The 23,620-nt window shown below is 36.8% G+C and overlaps 2 protein-coding genes across 6 annotated transcripts; one reads left to right on the forward strand and one right to left on the reverse strand.

Moving 5' to 3' along the window:
- The first annotated feature begins 1,136 nt into the window (after positions 1-1,136).
- On the forward strand, positions 1,137-12,051 carry LOC123767652 (ganglioside GM2 activator). Of its 3 annotated transcripts, none has more exons than XM_045757489.2 (7): positions 1,144-1,447; positions 3,111-3,285; positions 5,157-5,316; positions 5,647-5,703; positions 7,916-8,017; positions 9,082-9,258; positions 10,621-12,051. In XM_045757489.2, the coding sequence occupies exons 2-7, from the start codon at positions 3,158-3,160 to the stop codon at positions 10,777-10,779; spliced, it is 783 nt and encodes a 260-aa protein (XP_045613445.1). In that variant the 5' UTR covers positions 1,144-1,447; positions 3,111-3,157; the 3' UTR covers positions 10,780-12,051. The 3 variants fall into 3 exon arrangements, with proteins under 3 accessions (XP_045613448.1, XP_045613445.1, XP_045613446.1); XM_045757490.2 differs by lacking the exon at positions 1,144-1,447 and adding an exon at positions 1,478-1,668; XM_045757492.2 differs by lacking the exon at positions 7,916-8,017 and having other exon boundaries at positions 1,137-1,447.
- Positions 10,106-23,542, reverse strand: Arl2 (ADP ribosylation factor-like 2). 3 transcript variants are annotated; one of them, XM_069310537.1, is made up of 6 exons: positions 23,465-23,542; positions 22,342-22,804; positions 20,156-20,278; positions 19,589-19,751; positions 18,193-18,273; positions 10,106-15,667 (listed from the first exon to the last, which is right to left on the reverse strand). In XM_069310537.1, the coding sequence occupies exons 2-6, from the start codon at positions 22,404-22,406 to the stop codon at positions 15,533-15,535; spliced, it is 567 nt and encodes a 188-aa protein (XP_069166638.1). In that variant the 5' UTR covers positions 22,407-22,804; positions 23,465-23,542; the 3' UTR covers positions 10,106-15,532. The 3 variants fall into 3 exon arrangements, with proteins under 3 accessions (XP_069166638.1, XP_069166637.1, XP_045613449.1); XM_069310536.1 differs by having other exon boundaries at positions 23,026-23,470; XM_045757493.2 differs by lacking the exon at positions 23,465-23,542 and adding an exon at positions 23,004-23,143.
- Between the last annotated feature and the right edge of the window lie 78 nt (positions 23,543-23,620).

The raw sequence follows: 23,620 nt of genomic DNA on the forward strand, positions 1-23,620 counted from the left end.
GATTGATCAACGTGTTTATTTTCTTCTACAAAATTAACCATTAAATTACAATGTTGCATAGAATATACAGGATTATTGTCACGTGACGAGTAACTGTCTCAGGGTATATAAATCACATAAAATCTGCTGTAAAATTACTCGTTTAATTAAGAAAAATAACAAGCCATCGACAGGTTTAATTTCGACCTATCAAAGGGGGTCTCGGTAGTATAGTTGGGTTCATTGTCGAATCACAATCGTGAAACGAAAATTTGGTAAAAGACGTTTGGGTGTTAACAGGTACAAGGACTGAAGCACGTCTGAACATAATTAAGAGTGTCAGAAACAAAGAAGAAGATTTAAATGCTCTCGTCGGCACAGAAACACTAGATATTATTGCAGTAACTGAAACGTGGATGAATGTAGAAAGCACGGTGCTATTAGCTAAATATCAAATAATGGGACTAAAATGAAATCACAGATAGATTTGGCTAGGAGGGGGAATAGCTATACTGTGTATGTTAGGGAAAACTTAAAATGTATAGTGCCAGAGAGAAGGGATCAAAACTGAGCCATATACTGAAACTATTTGGTTAGAAACTTAGAATTTAATGAATATAATAATTTATGAGGGTTGACTTATTGCTTGATTTCCAATTTAGGGTGATTGACAGTCCTAGATTGTGTGCTTCTTTTTCTATATGTAAGATTTCTGTGATGAGTTGTATATTATCTCTGTACTGGCTGGATAACAATGAATGGAGCGAAGATTTAGAGTCGGTATGAATGATGACATCATAAAAATGATTATTATTATTAATATTTTAGTATCATTATTTATGTTCAACTGAAATAAGTCAGTAGTACAGGTGGCTTTGCTCTCGACTCACAATGGGTAATGCCGGGTTTGATGCCCGTGTGGGACAGAATTGGTTGGACACGTTTCTCTGTCTCAAAAGACAGAAGCAAAGGGTAGAGGTGGGGGCGAGGAGACGGCGCTGACACCAGCGGCCTGAAGCACAACTAAATAATAAAATAAAATAAAATAAAATAAAATGTTTATTTAGGTAAGGTACATACATACAAGAAATTTTTACAAAGATTGGTTGACTTATAGGTAGAGCTAGTACATACAATGCCTAAAGCCACTATTACGCAAAGCGTTTCGGGCACTACTGCTGCCAGGCGCTACCAACTAGTCATTTCACATTATTTAGGCGGATACAGTTGGCCATGGTCACAGCTGAGACCACAGACTGTTGTTGGGGCAACACTCCCCCATAACCCCCCATGGGTCTCGTCCATGGGTCGTCCTCGCCCACACTTCAACAACACCAAAGTTAAAGAGCCTGTGCTGTAGCTGCCCTTGACCTATAACAACGTCACAAGTTCTACACATTATTATCATTACCTTCAGGCACACTGCGTCATAAGACAAAAGTGTTCATACACGACAGACCATAAAGGTGTGAGTAGTTATGCCTCTGGTGTTACATGGGGAGGTAATTGCCTTGACTATTACTGGATCACAAGGGGTCAAACTTTTAATACCAAATGGTTCCCAAAAAAGATATTCTGATTAAGGAATTCAAACTCGTGTAAAGTAGTTGTGCTTAGAACCCTCATTGTCGCCTAGCAAAGAAAATACCAGAGTGCAATCCCTGAGCACTGTGTTCTATCATTGTTCACGTGAGTAGTGTCTAAGACCTGAGTAAAGTTTGGTATGTGTTTGTGACTATAAAATACATCTCAAAAAGCTAGAGTAGCTTAGGCTATTTCTACCCTCCAGGGTACCTATTAGAGTCTATGGAGTAAGGTGTTTATGCCCCATCTACTCTCCTTGTACCTGTTGTGCCTCAACTATTCTGACTTTCAAATTTTTTTGTTGAATCTGGCCTTAGAGTTGTGGATGGAGCCCACTTGTTATTAGTGGGTGCTTTTAGAGGACAAGTAGTGTAAAAGGGGGGGGGGTATCATCTATAGGGGTTAGGCTAGGTTTGGCCCCCAGGAAATGTTCCCAAAAATAATTTTTTTATTATATATACAAGAGATCTTATATTTTTGTACAGCCACTAGCACGCACAGCATTTCGGGGAAGTCCTTAATTCTGTACCCCAGAATACGACCTGCCAAATCGTTTTAACAATCGGGAACCCATTTTACTGTTGGGTAAACAGCGGGTACAGGGAAGAATTAACATCCAGTAAATCCTCCCTGGCCAGTATACGAACCCAGGACAAAGCGCTGGCAAAATGCCAGGCGAGTCTTACCACTACACCGCAGGGACTCTGTAGTGTGTAGAGATACATAGTCTGCAGTCTAGAGCAGATTTCCTAATCCTATTCAAAGAACAGGGATGATAAACACCGGTATTTAACGCCCCAGAGTACGCCCCAGAGTAACATGCAGTACTGTACTGTACTTTACCACATCCTGTTTACCATGGCAGGAGATGAGATTCACATAGCAGCAAGCAGCAAACTACTGTAGTAGTAAAGTCTACCATTCAGGTTTGTTATCAATGCACAGTCATGAATTCCGGGCTCGAATCCCAGACGGGACAGAAATGGTTGGGTGTTTCCTTTCACCTAATGGCTCTGTTCACCTAGCATTAAGTAGGTACTTAGGAGTTAGTCAGCTTGGTGTGGGGATTACATTCTGGATGGGGTCAGTGTTCTGAACCATAATAAAATCTGACCCAAGTAGCAATTGGGTCAACCCATGTGTTGCATTTCCACAATGGTCGCCCAAGTTAAAATCGGCGAACGCTGATTTTAACATTCATAATTTCCCCACAGATATGAAGACCCCATGGCACAGTGGTAAAACACTGACCTAACCTAACATTAAAAAACTTTGTATTTTTGGTTTAATAAGTTATCAAGATGTATTCAACAATATTCTTGGGGCGTTCATCGATTTTAACTTGGGCGACCATTGTGGAAACGCAACACATGGCTTAACCCAATTTGACAATCTGGTTTGATTCTAATAAGGGTTCGACCACGTACATATAATGTGCCTGTCAAAATGCTTTACACTACATTACAACTAAATGTTAATGCCTGTATTAAATGTTTGTATTTTAATAAAGTTCAGTGATAATTTTTATATTGTGGTTTGATTTCCAGATGACAAAGGGAGAGGTTTGAGACAGTCTTCATGATAAGGCGGGACAATGAAGATACAGTTTAGAGAGAAAGGGGAAATATCAGGGGAAGTACTGCTGGAGGCACTTGAAAGTGAACAGTGGCACCGAGAGCAGGCATACCAGCAAGAAAACTGTACAAGAAAATTGTTACAGAGGTGAGGTTCTGAACTCGGGTAATTACTGTACTGTACTATGTTTGGTGCTTGACTGAAAATAAGGCACGGATGGGTGTGATACCTTTGATTCAAATTATTTGAATTTTCTGATTCAAAGTTTTGCACAGTATTAAACATTTATTATATTTTGGGGAAGGGAAGTTATCTGAACATTTAATATTTTCACTGCAAACCAGGCATGATGGCTGATTTCATCGAAACTCTTTAAAATACGGAACAATTTGGAGGGATCCAGGCAATTTCTTCAGTCAGGTATAACACAAACAATTCATTGTAATAATTCATTACAATATAATATATATAGAATTATGTAATATAATTCATCGTAACTAAAATTCTAGCTTCCAATACATTAGTAAACCCAGTTCAATATTCACAATAACACAATGTTGCGTTTGATAGGGTGATTGTCTACTCCAATCCAATATGCATTTTTTTTTAACATCTCTGTCAAGTCATATTGGTGTTAGTGAGGCACTGGAGAAAAGCTCATTCTAACCCAGAGTGGGTACTGAAAGTTCTCATAACTACTCAAAGCCTTTCCAAGCTCCTCTTGGCATCACAAGGGGCTACAAAGTAGTGCTCCCAACAAGCCATCAATTATCACTCTGGCCACTGCACCTGGCAGCTACCAGATGGCAGTATCTTTGCCAACACCAAATCTCTAACCTCGAGTTCCATCACATTCTTCCGAATTTTCCCTTGGTGTTTAGGCAGACTTGAGATTGGGATACAGTAAGTGATTTTTTTTTTTTACATCCTTAAAATCTAAGTTTCACTGTTTAGTTACCTCATGCTGTGTATTTTTTTTTTTTAATGCAATCATATATTTGGAAGGCTTCTCGTGTATGTGTATGAAAAGTTTGTCTCTAGTATGAAGCATTATAAGGAGATTGCCTAGTTCCCAATTGATTCTACTTGATTGTTGATGTCCAGGCTGAAATGGCAGATCTAAGGGCTGAGGAAATTGTCTGTCTCTCTGTTCAGTTTGAATGATGTTACTTCATTTCATCCTGGTCAGTTTGGTTCGTTGTGCTACAGTTGGAAGATGTTTTAGCACTTAACTGCTATTCAGTCTTCTCTCTGTAGTTATGGTTTGGCATAACAGGACATGAATTTTTTTTGAGCAATGGAGATTGCACATCTGAACCTAACCCATCTTTGCTCAAGTTTGTTCATCATTTGCCTTTTGGCTTCAGCATTGTCCTTTCTTTGCTGGCAAACATTCCTCTATTTTCTACTATGTCAGCCTTTTGTTCTCGAGTGGAAGGAGGCTCTTGCCTCTTCCATGTGCATTTGGTGGGTAAGAATTCTGATTTCTGAGATTTTCACAGTCGGTCTGCAAGAGCCTGGTGTTGAGCAAGTTCTGGAATCTCCCTGGATGCGTCTTCAATTGCACTACTCTTCCTCCTTGTTCCTACTTTTCCATAATCAAGTGATACAGCAAGATCTGAGTTATGCAAGGTTATCCTTTCAGCCATTGACCCAGTTATGGATGAAATCTGCAGCTCTCTTCTTGAAGGCGGGGACTTGTAGTTGTGTTTTTGTTGGCCTTGTGTTAGGAGTAATGTTCCTGGTGAACAACTGGAAGGTTCTTATACCTGTTTGTCTGGTCTTGAGAACCAAAGAAGGGCCATACGTCCATTTATTGAGCCACATCTTTAGCATTTAAAGCTATTTTGGCATTATTTGTAGTGGCAAGATGGTGAATTAAAATACAGTATGTATGTCCTGTAAAGAGAGTGAGCTGCTTGAGACAAAGCTGATCGATGTGTGTGTGTGAACTGTAGAATACAAACAACATTTATTTACAGTGTTAATCATTTTTACATTTTTAATTTCTTCTCCAGTTTACGAGACAAGTGCTGTGGAGGTTCATGGCTATCGCTAGTATTGTTAGTGAGCATAGTGATTTTCTCCCAAACATGGCTCATTCTTTACTTGTTGAAGATTTGGGGATCCTTTTATACTCCAGCTGGTCATATAGTTTACAAAGATTCTCTAGGAAAGGCAAGTATTAGAGAGATGATCTCACCATTTATTCATCTTGTTTGCCTTCTATACATTTACTAATGTTTCCACATTTCACGAATGTTGTGTATGGATTTGCTAATACTCAAAGTTCTTCTGGTCATCATATTGTTCATATGTTTTTAGTTTTGTTTTTTAGGGCCTTCAACATATTGATCTTGCCACTACAGTTCGTTTATAATTCATTTAATTTAATAAAGATAACAAAATGCAACTGCATAATTATAAAATTGTTATTTGAGCTGTAGCAGTTGAATAAGATTATTAGACTTTGATTCCCACAATCTAATATGTACATTTTTTTTCCAGTTGCATCATGTGCATTTTTCCTGGTCTAACTGTGGGGAATCTTCAGACCCTGTTCAGGTATGACTTAATAGTACATTACTGTGCTAGATTTATATCAAGAGCTGCTGATTTGTTATATGCAGCTACTGCATATTGAACTCTCCCTCTTATTCTGAATGACACAGTGAATACTGAACTGAATAAATTTCATCTTTGGCTAACTGCTAACAAACTCACCCTTAACATTGACAAAATTTTCTATATTTTGTTTGGTACTAAATCCTCATATCAAATTCATCTAAGAATTAACACTATTTAAATTAGTAACAAAGTAGGGGGTAAATTCCTTGGTATTCTCATTGATAACGAGCTGAATTTCCAGGACCACATTCAAAATATAGCAAAAAAACGTTTCTAAAACTGTTGGCATTCTTTCTAAAATCAGATATTACCTGTATGTACCTCGCCCTGCCTTGGTAATGTTCTGTTACTCTTTCATCTATTCTTGTCTCAATTATGGTATGTGCTTCGGGTTCTGCTACCCAAAATCATCAATGTTCTCTAATTACTCGACACAAATCTGCTATTAGAACAGTAACAAACTCTGGCCCCAGACAGCACTTGGCTCCCCTTACTTAAATCTTTGAATGTGTTAGATTGTCACTGCACATCCTCTCGAGTGTACTCAATATATATAAAACTCTGAACTGTAATTCCAATCCTGGCCTTAAATGCTTCCTAAAAGGTTGTAACAGAACCCATGGGCACCACACCAGAAACAAATACCTATTTGATATTCCAAGGGTGTGACGTAACCAAATTAGAAATGCTCTGCAAATCAAGGGATCTAGAAAGTGGAATGACCTCAATTATGCCAAAGACTGTCCCTCTCCCAAACAGTTTGAGAAAAACTAAGTACTGTACTTCCTAAATAAACTTTCTAATGTAACCCACCATTCCTCCTAAATGGCATCCTATGTCTTGCCATTTTCAAATATGGATTATTGACCAACTTACATAACTGCTGATATCCACCATGCATAAACTTGTAGTCTTCTGTTTATTTAGTTAAAATTGCTTCTGCTGTTCTGTTGAAATTTCTGCTGTTCCATCCAACATGTAATTATCATTCTTTTTTATTTTTTTCCCCTTTTTCATTTCAATTTATGCTTTTGATCTCAATTAGTTTTAAGTTTGTCAGTGTTATTCCCTCATCTTGCGGGAAATGCTGTGTGTATTAGTGCCTTTAGGCATGGTATGTACTAGCTCTATCTAGAAATCCAACATTTCTGTTTGTAACTCATTTTGAATGTATGTACTTTTACCTAAATAAATATCATTATTATTGTATAAAAGCTACAAATTAACTTGAATTTACCTGAGGAGCTACCATCCTTAGTGGATTCACTAGGTATCTAGCCATCAAAAGTCCCCCCCCCCAGGTGTAGGTAAGGTGCTTCAATAAATCCTTAAAATTCTGGACCAAATCTTTAGAAGATAAAAATAGAAGAAATGATTTATGCAGACAGTAATTTTTGATCTCAAGTTTGTGTGGCAGTATACGTTTTCCAAACTAACTGTTCTTATTCTTAAAATGTTAGAAGACAAATCAATTTTATTTTAAGTGCATTAATCTGTTATAGATATTTATCATAAGAATACAGTGTACATAGAAAACGTGGGTAGTGCAATTCAGATTCCCATACCAATGCAGGCTAAAGTTTAGGTCAGTGAGGCCATATCTTGTGTAAAGAATACTTGTGTATATGTAAACCTAGCCATAAAAAATCCTTTCACCATTTGTCCACATGCAAAAAAATAGTATTGAAGCATTTTATGTTTGAGTCTTCCTGGCAGTAAAGTACAGTACTTTAAAATTCTTAGTGCATTTATAGTAAGGCCCCTATTAAACAAATTTAATCTTTGGCTTGTTGCTAATGTTAACCCTTGCATGCCAAATGCTGGTGAAGGTATGGTGGGAAATTCATCAGTGCCTTTCAGCAGCTTGGGTTTGGTCCCCATTTTATTTTTGGGGTTCTCTGTGCTCCTCCACCTGGACTGCAATTACATCTGTTAAACGTTGTCCAGAGGGTATTGCTTCAGACCTCTTTTTTTTTATTATAATAATATTATTATTATGGAGGTCTTCTCTCATTCTTACCACAATTACAAAGTAAGGCTTGCATTCAATTTAATTTTCAACTTTTCTGTAGCTAGCTCCTCCATTCCCTACTTAAGATTGTCTGCTTGGCCTGACAACTCTTTCATCTGATATTAAATGGTATTTCAGCTGAAGCTATTAAAAGTGAATCCAGATCCTGTTCTCCTAGATGGCAACATAACTTTGGATCTGAATTCTGTATTAACAGAGAACTTGATGTCACCAATTAAGGTAAGTTGGACATTAGAACTCTTTATTACTTCATTATTTATAGCATTTTCATTAGCCTACTGTCACTGCCTTCTAAAGATATGAGCTTGCACTTTGAAAACCTTTATATTGCTGAAGTTTGGATACAGTATTTGCTGGACCATTTCTGGCTGAAAAAAGGCCTTTAATAGAGAGACAGTTACTGTTCTGTAGTTTAATACTGTACTAGTACTGTAATGCCATAAAGGGTGATTACCACCACTGTAATACAGGACACTGGTACTTTAGCTGTGCACTTGTAAGAATAGACAGCTTTTAAACTGTTGTGATACTGCCAAGTGTCAAAAGATCAATACTGTATTATGAAAAGACCTGTTAGCCTTTAAATATCTTTGATATGCTTTGATTGATTTTTTCTCTGTTCATAATTTGTATTTAGCTTCACTGGGCAAGAGCCTTGCTACCTAATAAGTGTGATATAGGGCAAAGGTAATTCATGCTTTATGTTCCTTGTATCCACATTCTTAAAATTATCTTTAAGTACAAGTATTAAATTAGTTTTAAGCTGTTAATAGTTATAATTATATTAAAGTGTAAAACCACATTGTATAGTGTTTGGGATTTGGCTTGGTGTGATACTTGTCTTTGTAGATGTGTAGAGGAGAGCCCCCAAACCTTATGAGGATATTATTGTCATAAGAAAATCAGAAACCTTAGAGGTGTTGAACCAGCTCATTTGGTACTACCACGCTAATGCCCTAGACCGCTACACTACAACACGGTCAAAAGCAATGTAACCTGGAATTCCACTGAATCCACTAGAGGTCCTGAGGTTCCCAACCAAAAGCCCAGACCAGGGGTTTCAGATTGATATGATTTTATTGTGCATATTGTCATCATCTTGCTGTGTGTACCTTGTTTAATTGATGACATGTGTGCAGTACAAAAGTTATCTTATAGCTATGAAATTCATTTTTGTTGTATGTTCTTGATTTATGTAGTAAATAATGAAAAAGTTGTTCATTCTATTTGCTAATTTTTATTAATGTAGTCTCTCTGATGTTTATGATTTTCATAATTTTCAGGCAGTTGTTGAAGTGGAACGTCGCATTGGATGGTTATGGGTGAAGATTCCTTGTCTGGATGGTTTGGGATCATGTTCTTATGAAGATGTGTGCGAGTTGGTGCCATTTTCATTGCCTGAGCCTTGTCCTGATCCATTCCCGAGATTCAAACTCCCATGTCGTTGTCCTGCTTTAAAGGTACTGTACTGTAATTTTTCATCAAAATACTAGTTATGAATCTATACTTAACTTCACTGAGTATTGATTATTGTTATGCATAGTTCATAAACAATAATTTGATGAATCAGAATGATACATTAGAAGCTGCATTTGTGTAGTGGTGTCACTAGTTTCTTTTATAAAAGTCCAGTAACCTACTCAATGGTACCATTGGACCCCAATCAGTTCTGGTAATTTGAGTATTCATGGATATTTACCGATCCCCATCAAAGTAAGTGATCAGTTAGGGTGGTAATGCCATACATCTTGCTATCACCTGAGGTGAACGTGTCAGTAGAGGGTTGGGCCAGGGCACTCAACAGGGACTGGCCGGCTGAGCGAACAGCATGCTGGACACGTGATCCTGTGGTCCCGGGTTCGATCCTGGGTGCCGGCGAGAAACGATGGGCAGAGTTTCTTTCACCCTGATGCCCCTGTTACCTAGCAGTAAAAAATAGGTACCTGGGAGTTAGTCAGCTGTCACGTGCTGCTTCCCGGGGGTGGAGGCCTGGTCGAGGACCAGGCTGCGGGGACACTAAAAAGCCCCGAAATCAACTTGAGATAACCTCAAGATAACTCTACATCAATAGCAGTGTCTGAACTTCACATGGACTTAGTCCATAATGGTTTATTTGATGTCCTCTAAATTTTTAAGATGTGCACTCAAATAAGTATATCTTTTAGAAATTTTAGTCTTGCATATTTGCCCAGTCTGATAATTCATGGTATATTTCTAGTCCAGGATTAAATTTGCCTGAAAATTACCCGTGGGCATCATCTCTAGTGACTTTGATGGGGACAGGTAGTTGGAGGCTGAAACAATGAATTCAGTTATGATTTTTATTTTTTTGTTTTTTGGTTACTCTGGAGGATATGGTACACAGTCCTTTAAAAAAAAAAAGCTCGCTTGTATTTCAATTAAAAGATTCAAGATCAATGTGGTAGCAATTTAAGGAATCTTGTCTCAAACCAAAGACATCGAGTAGCTATGGATTGTTTTGAGTTACTAATCAGTAATCACTGCTGGGGACTCGGTTAACAGCTTCATTAGCAGATGTGTAACAATAGTCATGAATTTTTTAACTGTCAATACTATTTTTGTCATTGGTTACAAACCCTGAGAAGCCTTGCCTTAAATTCTACTACAGTATTTGCATCAGAGTATCAGTCTGTCAAAATATTGGTATCAATAACCAATTACCAATTACCTTAACCAATTACTGTTGAGTACACAGTGTGAACAATGAAGGAAGAGTACCTAAATTGTTCAGACATATGACACATTAGGTATACGGTATATATTTGTTGTAACAAGATTTGTGAAATATAATTTCCTTTCAGGGTCATTATGTGGTAAAGGATGGAATGTTTAGTATAGCAAATATTGTGACCATCCTACCTGCCTGGCTAGTCTCTGGTGACTACTATGTACATGGAATGGCATACAAGAATGGAAAGAGGCTTGGCTGCTATACTGTTTATGCTTCAATTTCATACTAAGGTTAATATTTTGTATAAATCTGTTTCTCTTAGGTTTTCATTTACTTGTCCTTTAGCCCAGTAAATTGTTTTGTTTAAGAAATTGTTCTTCACAAACTCATAGGCTAATGTAAGAGTTCCAATGAGGCAGTACTGTATATGTGTAGTGACAATTTATTTAATAAGTAATTTTTTGAAGGGAAAATGCATGATTTAGGGCAAGAAAAATACAAACAAAATAGTTAGATGCCTGTTGGACCAGCTCCACAAAGCTGAAACAGGTACAGTTCCAATTAGTCCACTCTAGAGATTTCAATGTATGGCTATCATTAGTCACATTTACAGTACAGTACTGTATTTAGAAAGAGTTGCCATTGTAAATCTCATATTAGTACATTTTGAATATACTGTATTAGCCCTGATGTTTTGTGTTGCTGCTGGTGTGACATTTTGTTGGTTTAGTTACTGTCAGCATCATTGTATAATTTTCCAAGAAAGGTATACATTCCCAGTCTCATATTTTGGGGCTACTTGTGATTGATCCATACATGCTCGAGTCCAATTATTTAAATAATGAACAGGTATACATCTTCATCTTCACTGGGCAAGAGCCTCACTACCCAATAATGCCTAAGAATTCTACCTCTATTTTCACTGGTATTTGAAACATTATGCTCAGTTACCACAACTTTTAGTTGTCAAGTACAGTGTGCACTTGTCATCAGTATGCATAAAAGGTAAAGTAATATAGCATCTATTATGACATTTGCCACTCTTCTATAGTATAAAATCATGAAGCCAAACCAATATGTGCCTTACAAGCTTGCAACTACTTTTTGAGGTAGTTGTAGTATGTACTTTAATTTTTCTAAATACTGTACCCAGATTTTTCATTACAATACTTGCTATGTTAAGTACTGTAGTTTGTAACCTGGAAGACTAATCGTCTCTACTATCTTAACATGTTATGACTTTTGGATCTTTAGTATTGGTGACTAAAATTACTTTGAATGAACTTTTATATAAAATTATTTGCCACGTATTTTGATGTACAATAGGGTATATAAATATCCATACATATTTTATATACAGTACTTAAAACTTGTTAAATTAAACACGGGTACATATTGGCATAGAATTGATTCTACAAAGAATAAGCATATTGCTCAGTTTTTACTGATGTGTGCAGTAGCTTTTTCAAAGGAATACATGTATTTTGATACATTATACACATACTTTGATACATCATAATGTTATGTATATACTGTTACTAAATAAATTTATCTTTATACATTGCTAATATTATATCCTTAATATTTATTTTACAACATAAATCCTGTTAGTTTTGTGTGTCCACAAAGGCCAGGGATAAACAATAGAACAATCCAGATTGTGTGTGGAGTTTCAATCTAGGTATCACAACCTCCCATCATTTACTCCGTGCAAAATAGCAGGTAATATTAATTGTGGAGTATGAGACAAGTGCAATGTGCACAGTATACTCATTAAATAAGTTTAAGGTATTGTCCATACCACATAAGTAAAATAAGTGAATCATATGGTAGTCAAGCAACTGGCATCCTTGAAGAATGGAACACTATGGAAAAATGGTGAGGGAAGGAATCTCCTGAAGAAACTTCTGTTGTAGTCACACCCTTAGTAGCGAGCTCATGGGAAGAAGTGTTGGGACTATAGAGAACAGGACAAAAATACCATCTTTAGGAGCTAGAAAAACAAATGCATTGAAGAAACAATGTAGTACAATGATTGCCTCAAACCATGAATTCAGTGCAAATCCTCTTTACTCCTAAAATAATTATTAGGAAAAAGCACAAATCATTGATTACATAACACTTTAAAGGAATGGTATGGGCGCAAATTGTTTTCTTTGACGACCCTTACCTAGCTGTTGGCACATGTCCATACGATTCTTCTATTTTTTCTCCCTGCCTTAGATGGCTGGCTGCTGCTACGCAACAATCAGTTTACTGTACATCTCTGTATGTCTACAATTAAGGAACTGTAGCTTCACAAGTGAGTAAGCTTCACGTGCATTTAAAATGTTCGTTATTACATCTGTAAACCAGCAAGTTAATTATCAAAAGAATGTGCCAAGCTAGGGCAACTATGTAGCACCATTGAAGTTGCAGGATATTCAAAAGGTGTTAAATGTCACTAAGGATGCCAATACGAGAACAAAAGCACACAAGGTGAAAAATATCAAAGGTATCCGGTTCACCAAGGATTCTATCGAGGGACAAAATACTGCAAGGGAGATTCGGGAAGCAAGGCACATGCACATCCTGGAAGTCAGGACATTTAACAAGGATATACACACACCAGTAAGACAGACAATGCAGTTTGGATAATAAGCAGGGTGGCACTCCATTAAGTTTCTGTGAGCTAAACGAGTATGGCCAATGCGTAACCTCCCCAGAGCCGTTTTCCACCACCTGTTATAGTGAGGAGGAAGGCCAAGGTTACCCTTAATAACATGCCGTTTGTTACCAGTAACAGGACCAACGACCCTGCTAAGGGGCACGGATTGAAGAATGACTGGGTATTAGTTGTAATAAGGAAAGCCTTTGCGGGAAATAAGACAAGTTGGATAGCCTCCTTAGCAACAGCATCCACATGCTCATTTAAATAAATGCCAATATGGTTCAGAACCCAGCAAAACTCCTTAAATCTGCTGGAGACAAGAAATGGCCAATGTTGAAGTTCGACTACCACAGGATGGGTAGGATTAAATGACTCCAGAGTCATGCTGGCACTGCAAGAATCAACTACGACAAAGAAATGTTGACTAGAAAGCAGTTGACCAAGAACATACAAATTTACATAAAGTTCTGCCATGAAGATGCTAGTCAGTGGGGGCAGGCAACACATATAGGTGTGGTCAGGAAATACAACCGAGTAGCCTGCACTGTTGGCAGACTTGAACCCATCTGTGAAGATGGCAATGGAGCAGGAGTGAGAGGAAGTGTGCAAGGAAAAGGGGTTTCAGAACTGTCGGAGGGGTAGAAGCCTTTGCCATGTGGGTCAAAGTGTTGCAAAACATTGGAAGTGGAACCCTCCATGGGGCCAAGGATGGAACGACACTAGGAGAAATGTTGGTAACGAGAACTGAGAGAATCTTGAAAGCGAGACATCCGTACAGAAAAAGGAAGTTGGTAAAAGGGAATAGGGGCCCACAAGAAGGGTAATGGTCAAAGCACGACATAAGCAAGAGTAAAGGTGTTGTAGGGACTGCAAAGTAACGATTATGGTGATCCTTTAGACACGACGCAGGTTACAACATACAGGCCCTCAAGTAAGGGATAAACGAAAGGCACCAGAGCTGAGGTGTAACTCAGTATGGTGCAGAGCATCAGGAGGACGAAGAGTTGAAGCAGAGGCAGAGTAGTAAGCAGGATAGCCATAATCAAGTTTAGACGGCATAACAGAGTGTAAGTAGGGGAGCATGCTTCAATCAGCTCTCCAGGAAGTATGGGGCAATACGGTAAGCTAGGAAGAACCAGTATAGTATTAATCGTGTATCAGGAAGTGGTGGTGTGTGTGGGAGGTATAGGAAGGTGTGTCTAATTGTAGATTTATTGAATATTAACATTCATTTTACTTTGTTTAATACTGTATATGTATTATCGAGTGGAAAGTGGACATTTGAGACTAGAACCTATTCCTATTTTCCCCGTGTGTTAAGTTTAAAGGCAGATTTGCTACACACATTGTTTTCTAGTAAGCCACATTCATCCCAAACTTAAGAGCCAATATGACATAGAACCCAATTATTGGATTCAAATAATGCTCCAGGTACAAAACTAGGTGATGGATACAAAACAAGGCTTTGTTTACATCAACGAACACTCATTCGATATGCCTAATTTACATACAAAATGCAATACCATACATTATATAATACTGTACAGTATTAGAATAGAAAACTAAAGAACAAAATTTATTCTTAACTCTAAATATACACGGTAATTTTTTTTTTAAGTTTTATTGATGTGTCTGGTACGGAATCAAACCTTTAAATGAGAGGTTGTGCACAATGTTAATAGATTTGTTTCATTTCCATTATTGCAGCTAGTGTATCACATCTGTCAAACAAGTGTATACATGTTTTTTTTCAATTTACCTGTCTACCTTTACCTCTAAAGCAAAAGCATGTATATTTACATAAAAAAGTTTGTTGGAGATATTGTACATGGTTTAAAATATTATAGAGCAGGTACTGTATTCAAATCAAGTTTATCAATGGCTATACAAGGCCGGTTTTCAATTGAAATTGACCATAACAATTATTAATAGATGTAGTCTAGTAATTACAGCATTGTATATCATAATATAAATTTGCAAGTAGAGTATGGCATATCTTATGGAAAAATATTGAAGATAATTTTGTATGTACATAAGATACTAGATAACAATTAAGAACAGAACATAAGGAACCATTGAGAACTGTTCAGTATTATGGTTATACAGTAGTATTCAAACTTTATTTTCAGATTCATTTTAAGGAAGCTGCATTATCAACTAAACAAAACAACTAAAATATTTTAAAACATTAGTCAATACAAATTTAAGTCTGAGCTGAAAGAATGAGGATTCCAAATGCTTCCCTTTTTTTTTGTGCAGGTAAATTGAGAAAACTTAAACCAAACTAGATAGACTTTTGTAAAAAAAAAAAAAAATAATCACTAGCAACACTCAGTAATAATCACAGTATCAAATATTTGTTTGAGGGCAATGGGAATTTGAAAAGCCAAAATTACTCTAAAGTAAATATTCGAGCTGCAATATCCCGAATAAGCCAATCAATGCCAGAAACAAGATTTTCTCCTGTGACTGCACTGCACGGCAAGATGTACCAATGATGTGTTTTTAAGCTATTCAAATCCAGAATCTGCGGAGAAGAAAAAAATATGAGAATTTTATTAACTTGATTTTTTCAATAATTTGTAAAAATAACAATAAATCAGCACTTTCACTCGGGTTAAAAAATCCAGAACTTTTCCAAAATACACTCACAGCGAGCCATATGTTGCCTGTTAACATTAATATAGTATGTACAATGTTAAATTGTATTTCCTGGCTACCTTGTACAAGACTAATAATGCATCACACATCCACATTCTTCATGAATTACTGTTCCTTATCAAAAAACAGAGAATGTCATCATGAGGTGGGGAAGTCATTAGCCCAGGTGAAATAGAGCAATGATAAAAAAAAAAGGTCACCATCTATTCACCACATACTCCACTATGTACAATATAATCAACTTCACACAAAAAGAAAATACTGTACTCATATTGGCACCGCACTGCTTCACCCAACTTCAGTACAGTAGATGCAAAGTACTTTATGGGAGTTCACCCACATTTACCATGTCGACCCAATTTTGTTCTCGGCTTTCCTATCTGCCAGTCTGCCTACCTTCAACTACTCTATTACTCAGTCATTCCCCTTATGACCAATTCCTCTCAATAAGCAGATATCAATCTTATTATTTCCTGACTTGTACATGTATTCTATAACTTTACTCATTTTAATGTCTTGCCCGGTTCATGTACAGTAATACCATAAATGCATTTTAGTTTTATTTTCAAAAACTCTTAAATGTTATTATTGGTTATGCGTATACCACATCACTCCTTCATGCAATCTTTGAACTGCCTCTTCCTGTTTTAGTCTACATAATCAGTTCTTCAAACCACACCAGCTACTCTTAACTTTGTGCAAAATTCCACTTTTGTGAATGACAGCCCAGATATTGAAACTGGTCAACTGCTATGAGGACTTTTGTTTACAATTACTGTTTTAGTTTCCTTCTCTCTCTCATTATGTATTACCATTACTTTTGCCAGCTTGGCTGGCTTTTGGTTACTTAGTGTGTGTGTGTGTGTGGGGGGGGGGGGGGGGGGGGGTATGTAGATGACACATAACGTAGTATTTGGGACAAAGGCAGGGTCACGAGAAAATACTATATTATACACAATAATCGCAACATACAAATAACGCTGTAATATTTAGACATAACACTGTGTAATCTGTAAGACCCAACTACATAGTAGTTACTGTACTATCATACATGTACATAACAACTGCAATGTGAATAAAACTAACTGTAACTGTAATTAATTTCATACAAGACATGCATAATAGCTTTGTAACAATTAATGTCGAACAACACCTGCTGGGGTTTGAGTATAGCTTTTTATCCTCTGGAATCATTTTTGCACTACAACTCATTGATGTCAATAATTAGTCTATAAATCAATATGTGCACCATACAGTATAACATAATAAAACAAAGGGTGATAAGTGCTCTACTGAAGCTTTCACATGTATAGATATGAACATATTGAAAATAAGTAATTTATGTAATTATTATGATTTTCTTTTGCAGGCTCTCAAATTTACAATAAAGTAGCTTCAAACAGACGTCATGTGAAAATAACTCATTTTTAATGTAATGGCAATTTTGTCTTTCTTTACATCAGTGTTGCCATCCCCGCACCTTTACTCCATTTAAACCATATATTATTGATCAAGTTCACAACCTCTGGCATTAATAACCCAAAATTAATAGACTGCCTGAAAGACGCACTCCTAGAATGTGATAACCATTTTCCATTGTTCTCAAACAGCTGACATAATACAATAACTGGATACAGCTGGAAACAGAGCTTAACACGGTACCACACATTTCTGCAAGCAAAATTGTCTCTTGTCACTATTGTTGCTGACATTGCTAAGACCCTTTAGCCAGAACCTTTACTTTTTACTTTTAGAACCTTTAGCCAGAAAGGTCTCTATATTCTTCAATGCTTGTGTCTTTGTTTTTATATTTTTTAGATCTAACATTTTGTATAATGATTTTTCGCATAATGTAAATAGAGCTCAATGAGTGACAATAACATGGCACAAACACAATAACGTGTTACTTTGTGTTATTTTACACTCAAAATTATTTTTAATAATATTACAAATTAGAGAATATGCTCTTTCACACATTTTGATTTGGAAAAAATCAGCGTTTAATGTAATGAAACGCCATTTTCTGGGTGAGACCCGGAGCCTACTGGGCTTCCCCCAGAAAACTCCCTAGTTGTAGCTAGACTGCATACTTGTGATTAGCTATTTTTCTATAAATAAATGATAAAATCCGTGCACTTTATTTTTAGCTGTTCTTTCCCAGAAGAACTATTGACATCTTTTAAATTCATACTGGTGCATAATCGAACTGGTAGTGGTGGTTTTTAGTCTGGTGAAGGGGGTTATGGGGACATGTTGGGCACTCCATTGAGGATCTAAAAAAGTTAAGAACCCCCTGACCTAGGAGATTACCTTTCCCCAACACAGGGAAACCAAAACTACTGGAGTATAAAGGGAAAATTCTACCATATTGTATAACAAGTAACAACTTACATCTCTTATCTGTTCATCTGAAAGAGCTTCAGGCAGATCCTGCTTATTTGCAAATACCAAAAGTGTTGCTCCAGCTAACCTCTGAAGAAGAAAGATACATAATTGTATTAGGCTCTAGTAATCATTACTCTGCCTGTCTGAAGATACAAGCAGTGAGTTACGTACATCACAACAATATATGCACTACTCTCTCTCCTCATGCCTTACATTTTACACTGCATCTAAGTTTTGAACATTATATCACCAACCACATATCATGCCACCAAAGAAAAGCAGCCCTAAAACAAGGAAAAGAATATTAGAAGGAAAGTAAGTAATTATCAAAGGCACAAAGCAGGGAAGATTATGCAATACCATCAAAGACGCTTTTAAATTCATCTTTTAAAATAAATTTAAAAGGCATTAAATATCACTAAGGATACCAATACAAAAACAAAAGCACATAAGGCGAGGGATATCAAAGGTATCAGATTCACCAGGGATTCGATTTAGGGACAAATGACCACGAGGGAGAGTCAGGAAGCAAGATACACGAACATCCTGAAAGTCAGTTCATTCAACAATGAGATGCATGACTAAGAGGGACAAAATGGAGCAGAGTGGTACTCCATTAAGTGCCCACGAGTAAAACGTGTATGGGCAATACATAACTTTATCAAAGCTGTTTCCCACTGCCAGTTACAGTGGTATTAGAAGCAAATTAATGCTGGAATAATGAATTCAACTAATATAAATTATGCTACCTCATCCAATATCTTGTGATACTTTTTAAATATCTTACACCTTACATTATATTAATTTGTCCTTGTTTTAGAGTTCATTATTATAATTGGTAATTCAACCTGATACCTTTGATTTGTGTTATTTCATATATCATGTAGGGAACAAAGTTGATTAAAGATGAGAAACTGAAATCTAATATATTATTTACCTCCAGCTACTTCATATATCTTCCCCCAAAGCTACCTGTGTAATACCACCACCAGGCATAAGGTACAGGGAACCCCATTACAAACAAACCAAGTGTGAATACTGTAACATTAGGGCCATGATAGTAGAAGAAACGAAGCAGTGCTATAAATTAGTTTGGTGGGCAAAAGCAACGTTAATTTTCATCCACTATTTTTCTAGTAAAACTATAAACGCATAGATGAGCTTCCCAAAACTACACTGTTGGAACCAAAGCCACTATTGATTCTAGATTATTTTAGGGTTTGGGATAACGGAGCCCCATATGGAGCTTCTGATTATGATATGCTCATAGCTAGTACTGTGTAGCAATGTCTACAATTTTTGTTTGCAGTTATTGAGCATATGATTTATCAGATATACTCACTGCTCCCATTTAAAAAACAAAACTGTACATGTACAAATTGCATCAAAAAATAAAACTTACCTCTTCCTCTAGTAACTTCTTTAATTCTCCCTGGCAGTCTCTTAGGCGGTCAACATCAGCACTATCAACCACCCATATAAGTCCGTCAGTGCACTCAAAGTAGTTACGCCAATAAGATCGTAGGGAACTCTGCCCACCAACATCCCAGATGTTTAATTTATATCTTAAAGGGAGGAAGGGATTCACTGTTTAATATACAGGATAAATATATACTGTACATCTGTACGTAATATATACTGTACTGTATTAACTTGTCAGCCATTATGTTTATGGTATTTTGTCTTGGAGGACAAAATAACTTTTATAAGAGTCCTCCATTTTGTTTAAGCTTTCCAATTTATATATCACAGCATTTATAATCCATTTATATATCACAGCTTTAAGCAAATTATACTTTGATGAATTCAATTATTATAGGAATAAATCTACCATAGAGGCTACAGGTTATTATTCCATCTACTGTACAGTACAGTAGCTACAATATACAATTATTAAAACTATCATGATATAAAATATATTTAAAAGAAAAATCATTACACACTTAAAAGCCAAAAAATATCTACTTACCCATACTTATCAACGATATGCTCAACTGTCTTTATGTTGAACCCATATGTTGGAGATATGGTGCTTATGTCCTCACCACAAAACCGTTTTACTACAGTAGTTTTCCCTGCATTGTCTAATCCACTATACATTGCAGTTAAGGTCAAACCATGTTATATTGTACAGTACTGTATCTTAATACAGTACTGTACTGAGTGCTGTTCATTATATCTGAACTGACAGCCAAATAGAAAAAAAAATGGATACAAAAAAATCTTTCAATGCAGATATTTACAAGGTTTCAAATCCTTGAGTATAAGTAAAACATTGTAATAAAAAGTTCAGTACTGATATTATATCAACAGTATTTTGAAGAACAAACAGTATGTATACTGTATACCAACATTGAAAAACTAAATAAGTTTATTGTGCATTTTAATTCACAGCCATATTGGAAATCTACTGACATACATCATTTTAGTATGTGGACAGAATGCTTATTTCCTGCAAAGATATGGCTTAAGGCCATACCCCTCCTGCTGAAGCTTCATATTGGTTTTAAAATTGGCCAACAAAAGATTATATGACCCACTTACAAAAAGGAATCTTACTTTAATCAACATACTTCAAACGAGCCATAATGTAGGACAGAAAAAATGTTTTTTCAACCAAAGAGTTATAAACCTATGGACCCACCTACTCAAAGAAGCCATAAATGCCAAAACATTGTTGGATTTCAAAATCCAGCTTGACAAAATCATCAGGACAAATGGGGAGACCTTCGACAAGCTACCAGCTTCCTGTCTTTGTCACTGTGACTAGAGAGATGGTGGCTCTCAGATAAATTTAGGTACATATGCAGAGAAATATGAATTATGATGAAGGACTAGGAATTAAATCTCACATAGCCAGAAGAAAAATTATTGAAACAGCGAATATATAATAGCCTGATACCAAATTTTCAAGGGAATAGACAGGGCAGACATGGATAGAATATTTAGCATGGGTGATACAGGAACAAGAGGACACAGGTGAAAACTATGTACCCAAATAGGCTAAAAAAAGAAAAAAGACAATAGAGAGAATTTTTCAGTGTCAGTAGTGAACAAACGGAATGTATTAAGAAGGATAGAAGTAAACTTCATACACAGCTTTAAATGATGTTATAACCGAGTCCAAAAGGCTTGGAACCTGTACATCAGTCGTTGAAGGTTATGAGGCAGAACCAAAGATATGAAGCTTCACTCCTGCAAAGCAAAATATAATGTTAGGGAAGCCTTACATAAATTTGAGATTACAAAGGTCTCATGGGAAGAGGACATATTTTAATATAGATCCACTAGGTGTTGCATTATTTGGATATAGGTCCATGGCATGCCACACAATTTGGGTACAGGCACATGGGACACTGCTGTTTAGAGGCTAAACAGTATCTGAATAGCAAGCAAAAGGTTCTTGTCAATTCTAATAGTCAAGAACCTATAAGAATAATTGTGAGAACAGTAAGCTAACAACTGAAACATCTTGTGCAGACGATGAGACTCAATAACATGGCTGAAGTTATAATGACTAGACCACACTTCAGAAAGTGGAGAAATGACAATGTTTCGGTCTGTCTCAGACACAGCTTGATAATGGTCCAGGACAGACCTGAAACATTGTCGTTTCTTCACTTTCTGATGTGTGGTTTAGTCATTATATGAAAGATCCTAGAATTGATTTCTACTCAAGTGGTGATGTTTTGACATATTTCCTTATAACCAACTTAAAATTTCCTTAAAATTTTCCAACAAAGTTATTGATCATTTTGTTCAAAAGACAAGAGGAATTCCATTGAACTACAGTATGTATAAAATGTTAAGGCAAATTATAAAATAGGAAGTAGTAACATAAATTATACTAAATGAATTAATATCTTTTTATTAATTTTTCATTTTTTCACAACATGCCTCAGAGTTCATGTACTCAGTACCGCGAGTACACAAATCACTCGGTTAGTGTATGATACAGTTATCCATGCATTACCTGTACACTATTAATTTTTGCTATTTGAACTACTAGTATCCTACTTAATGTGAGAGAGTGAAAAAATGAACATTTAAAATGTTACTACCATGGTTTAAAGAAACTTTCACACAGTAAAATGCACAAAATAATAATAATAATAATAAAATAATTAGTTTGGCTCTCCAGTACAAAAAGGATACAGCATAAGGATTCGAACTTCATGCTCCTTTTGCTTCAGCTTCTTAAGTATACTGTGCAACCCCATCTTTGTCACTCGTGGTGCTCCAACGATGTCGCCTCAGAAGAGAGAGTTCTAGGATCACACAGTAGCCACAGAGCACAGTGCTATGTTCACAGATTTTGCCGAGTAGTGTTGGGAGACCACAGACGTGGCTTGGGGTAGTGTTGGGAGACCACAGACGTGGCTTGGGGTAGTGTTGGGAGACCACAGACGTGGCTTAGGGTAGTGTTGGGAGACCACAGACGTGGCTTTGGGTAGTGTTGAGAGACCACAGACGTGGCTTAGGGTAGTGTTGGGAGACCACAGACGTGGCTTAGGGTAGTGCTGAGAGGCCACACACTTGAGACCACTGCACTTGAGACGTTCCAGGCGTGTTGACGTTCCTTGCTCGCAACTCCTACACACACACACACAAACTCTCTCTGGAAACATGTTATATTATAAGTATAATGTGTAATAAACATGACTTCGTGAGTTTTGGGCTTTACAATATCGCCAAAATTTACGGCTGTTGGAAAATTTATTACTAGGCAAAATTATATCAAACGGCGAAATAAAAAATCATTTTTTATTTCGGCCACCGAAATAAAAAATGATGGGCCAACAAATAATGTCCATTACCGAAGCTGAATGTTGAACGTACTTAAAATATTGGCTATAAATATTTCTTGCGAGAATGATTAGTTTATATATTTGTGAATAGGTTTATCGGCGTGAGAAGAAATAGTGGCGTGGTGGTGATGGCCGCCGGTATATGTCTCATGCCTATTTGTCTCATTCACCTCCACCGGCTTGGTAGGCACTAGTCTCTCATCAACTAGGGGTTGATACTTGTAAATGACACTGTCATTGTCTATTACTGCATTGGTAGAATGAGGTAGCTGGAACTACGAGAGGATAGGGTGCCATAGAAGTCTGTTAATTAATACATTTGCATGACACCGGCAAGTTTGTGGCTCCTTGGGTAGGGCAGAAGCCCCGGTCTTTGGTGTGGAATGTTAAGAGTGGTCATAATGGCTGGTGGAGAGTTATATAGTGAGACACAGTGTAGGGAGAAGGCGACCTCAAGGCTCCGCACTCACATGTTCCCTCTACTGTGTGGGTCACTGTTTTGGGAGGCGTCTCCTGCCTCTACTGTGGACTCTGTGTCCCCCTAGGGCTTATACACCACTACTATGTCCACTCGGCTCACTTTATCCACACTCTTTGCAAATAATTCGATTAATTTTCAATAATAA

The sequence above is a fragment of the Procambarus clarkii genome, chromosome 67 (genome assembly GCF_040958095.1).
Source record: "Procambarus clarkii isolate CNS0578487 chromosome 67, FALCON_Pclarkii_2.0, whole genome shotgun sequence".
Classification (NCBI taxonomy): Eukaryota; Metazoa; Arthropoda; class Malacostraca; order Decapoda; family Cambaridae; genus Procambarus; species Procambarus clarkii.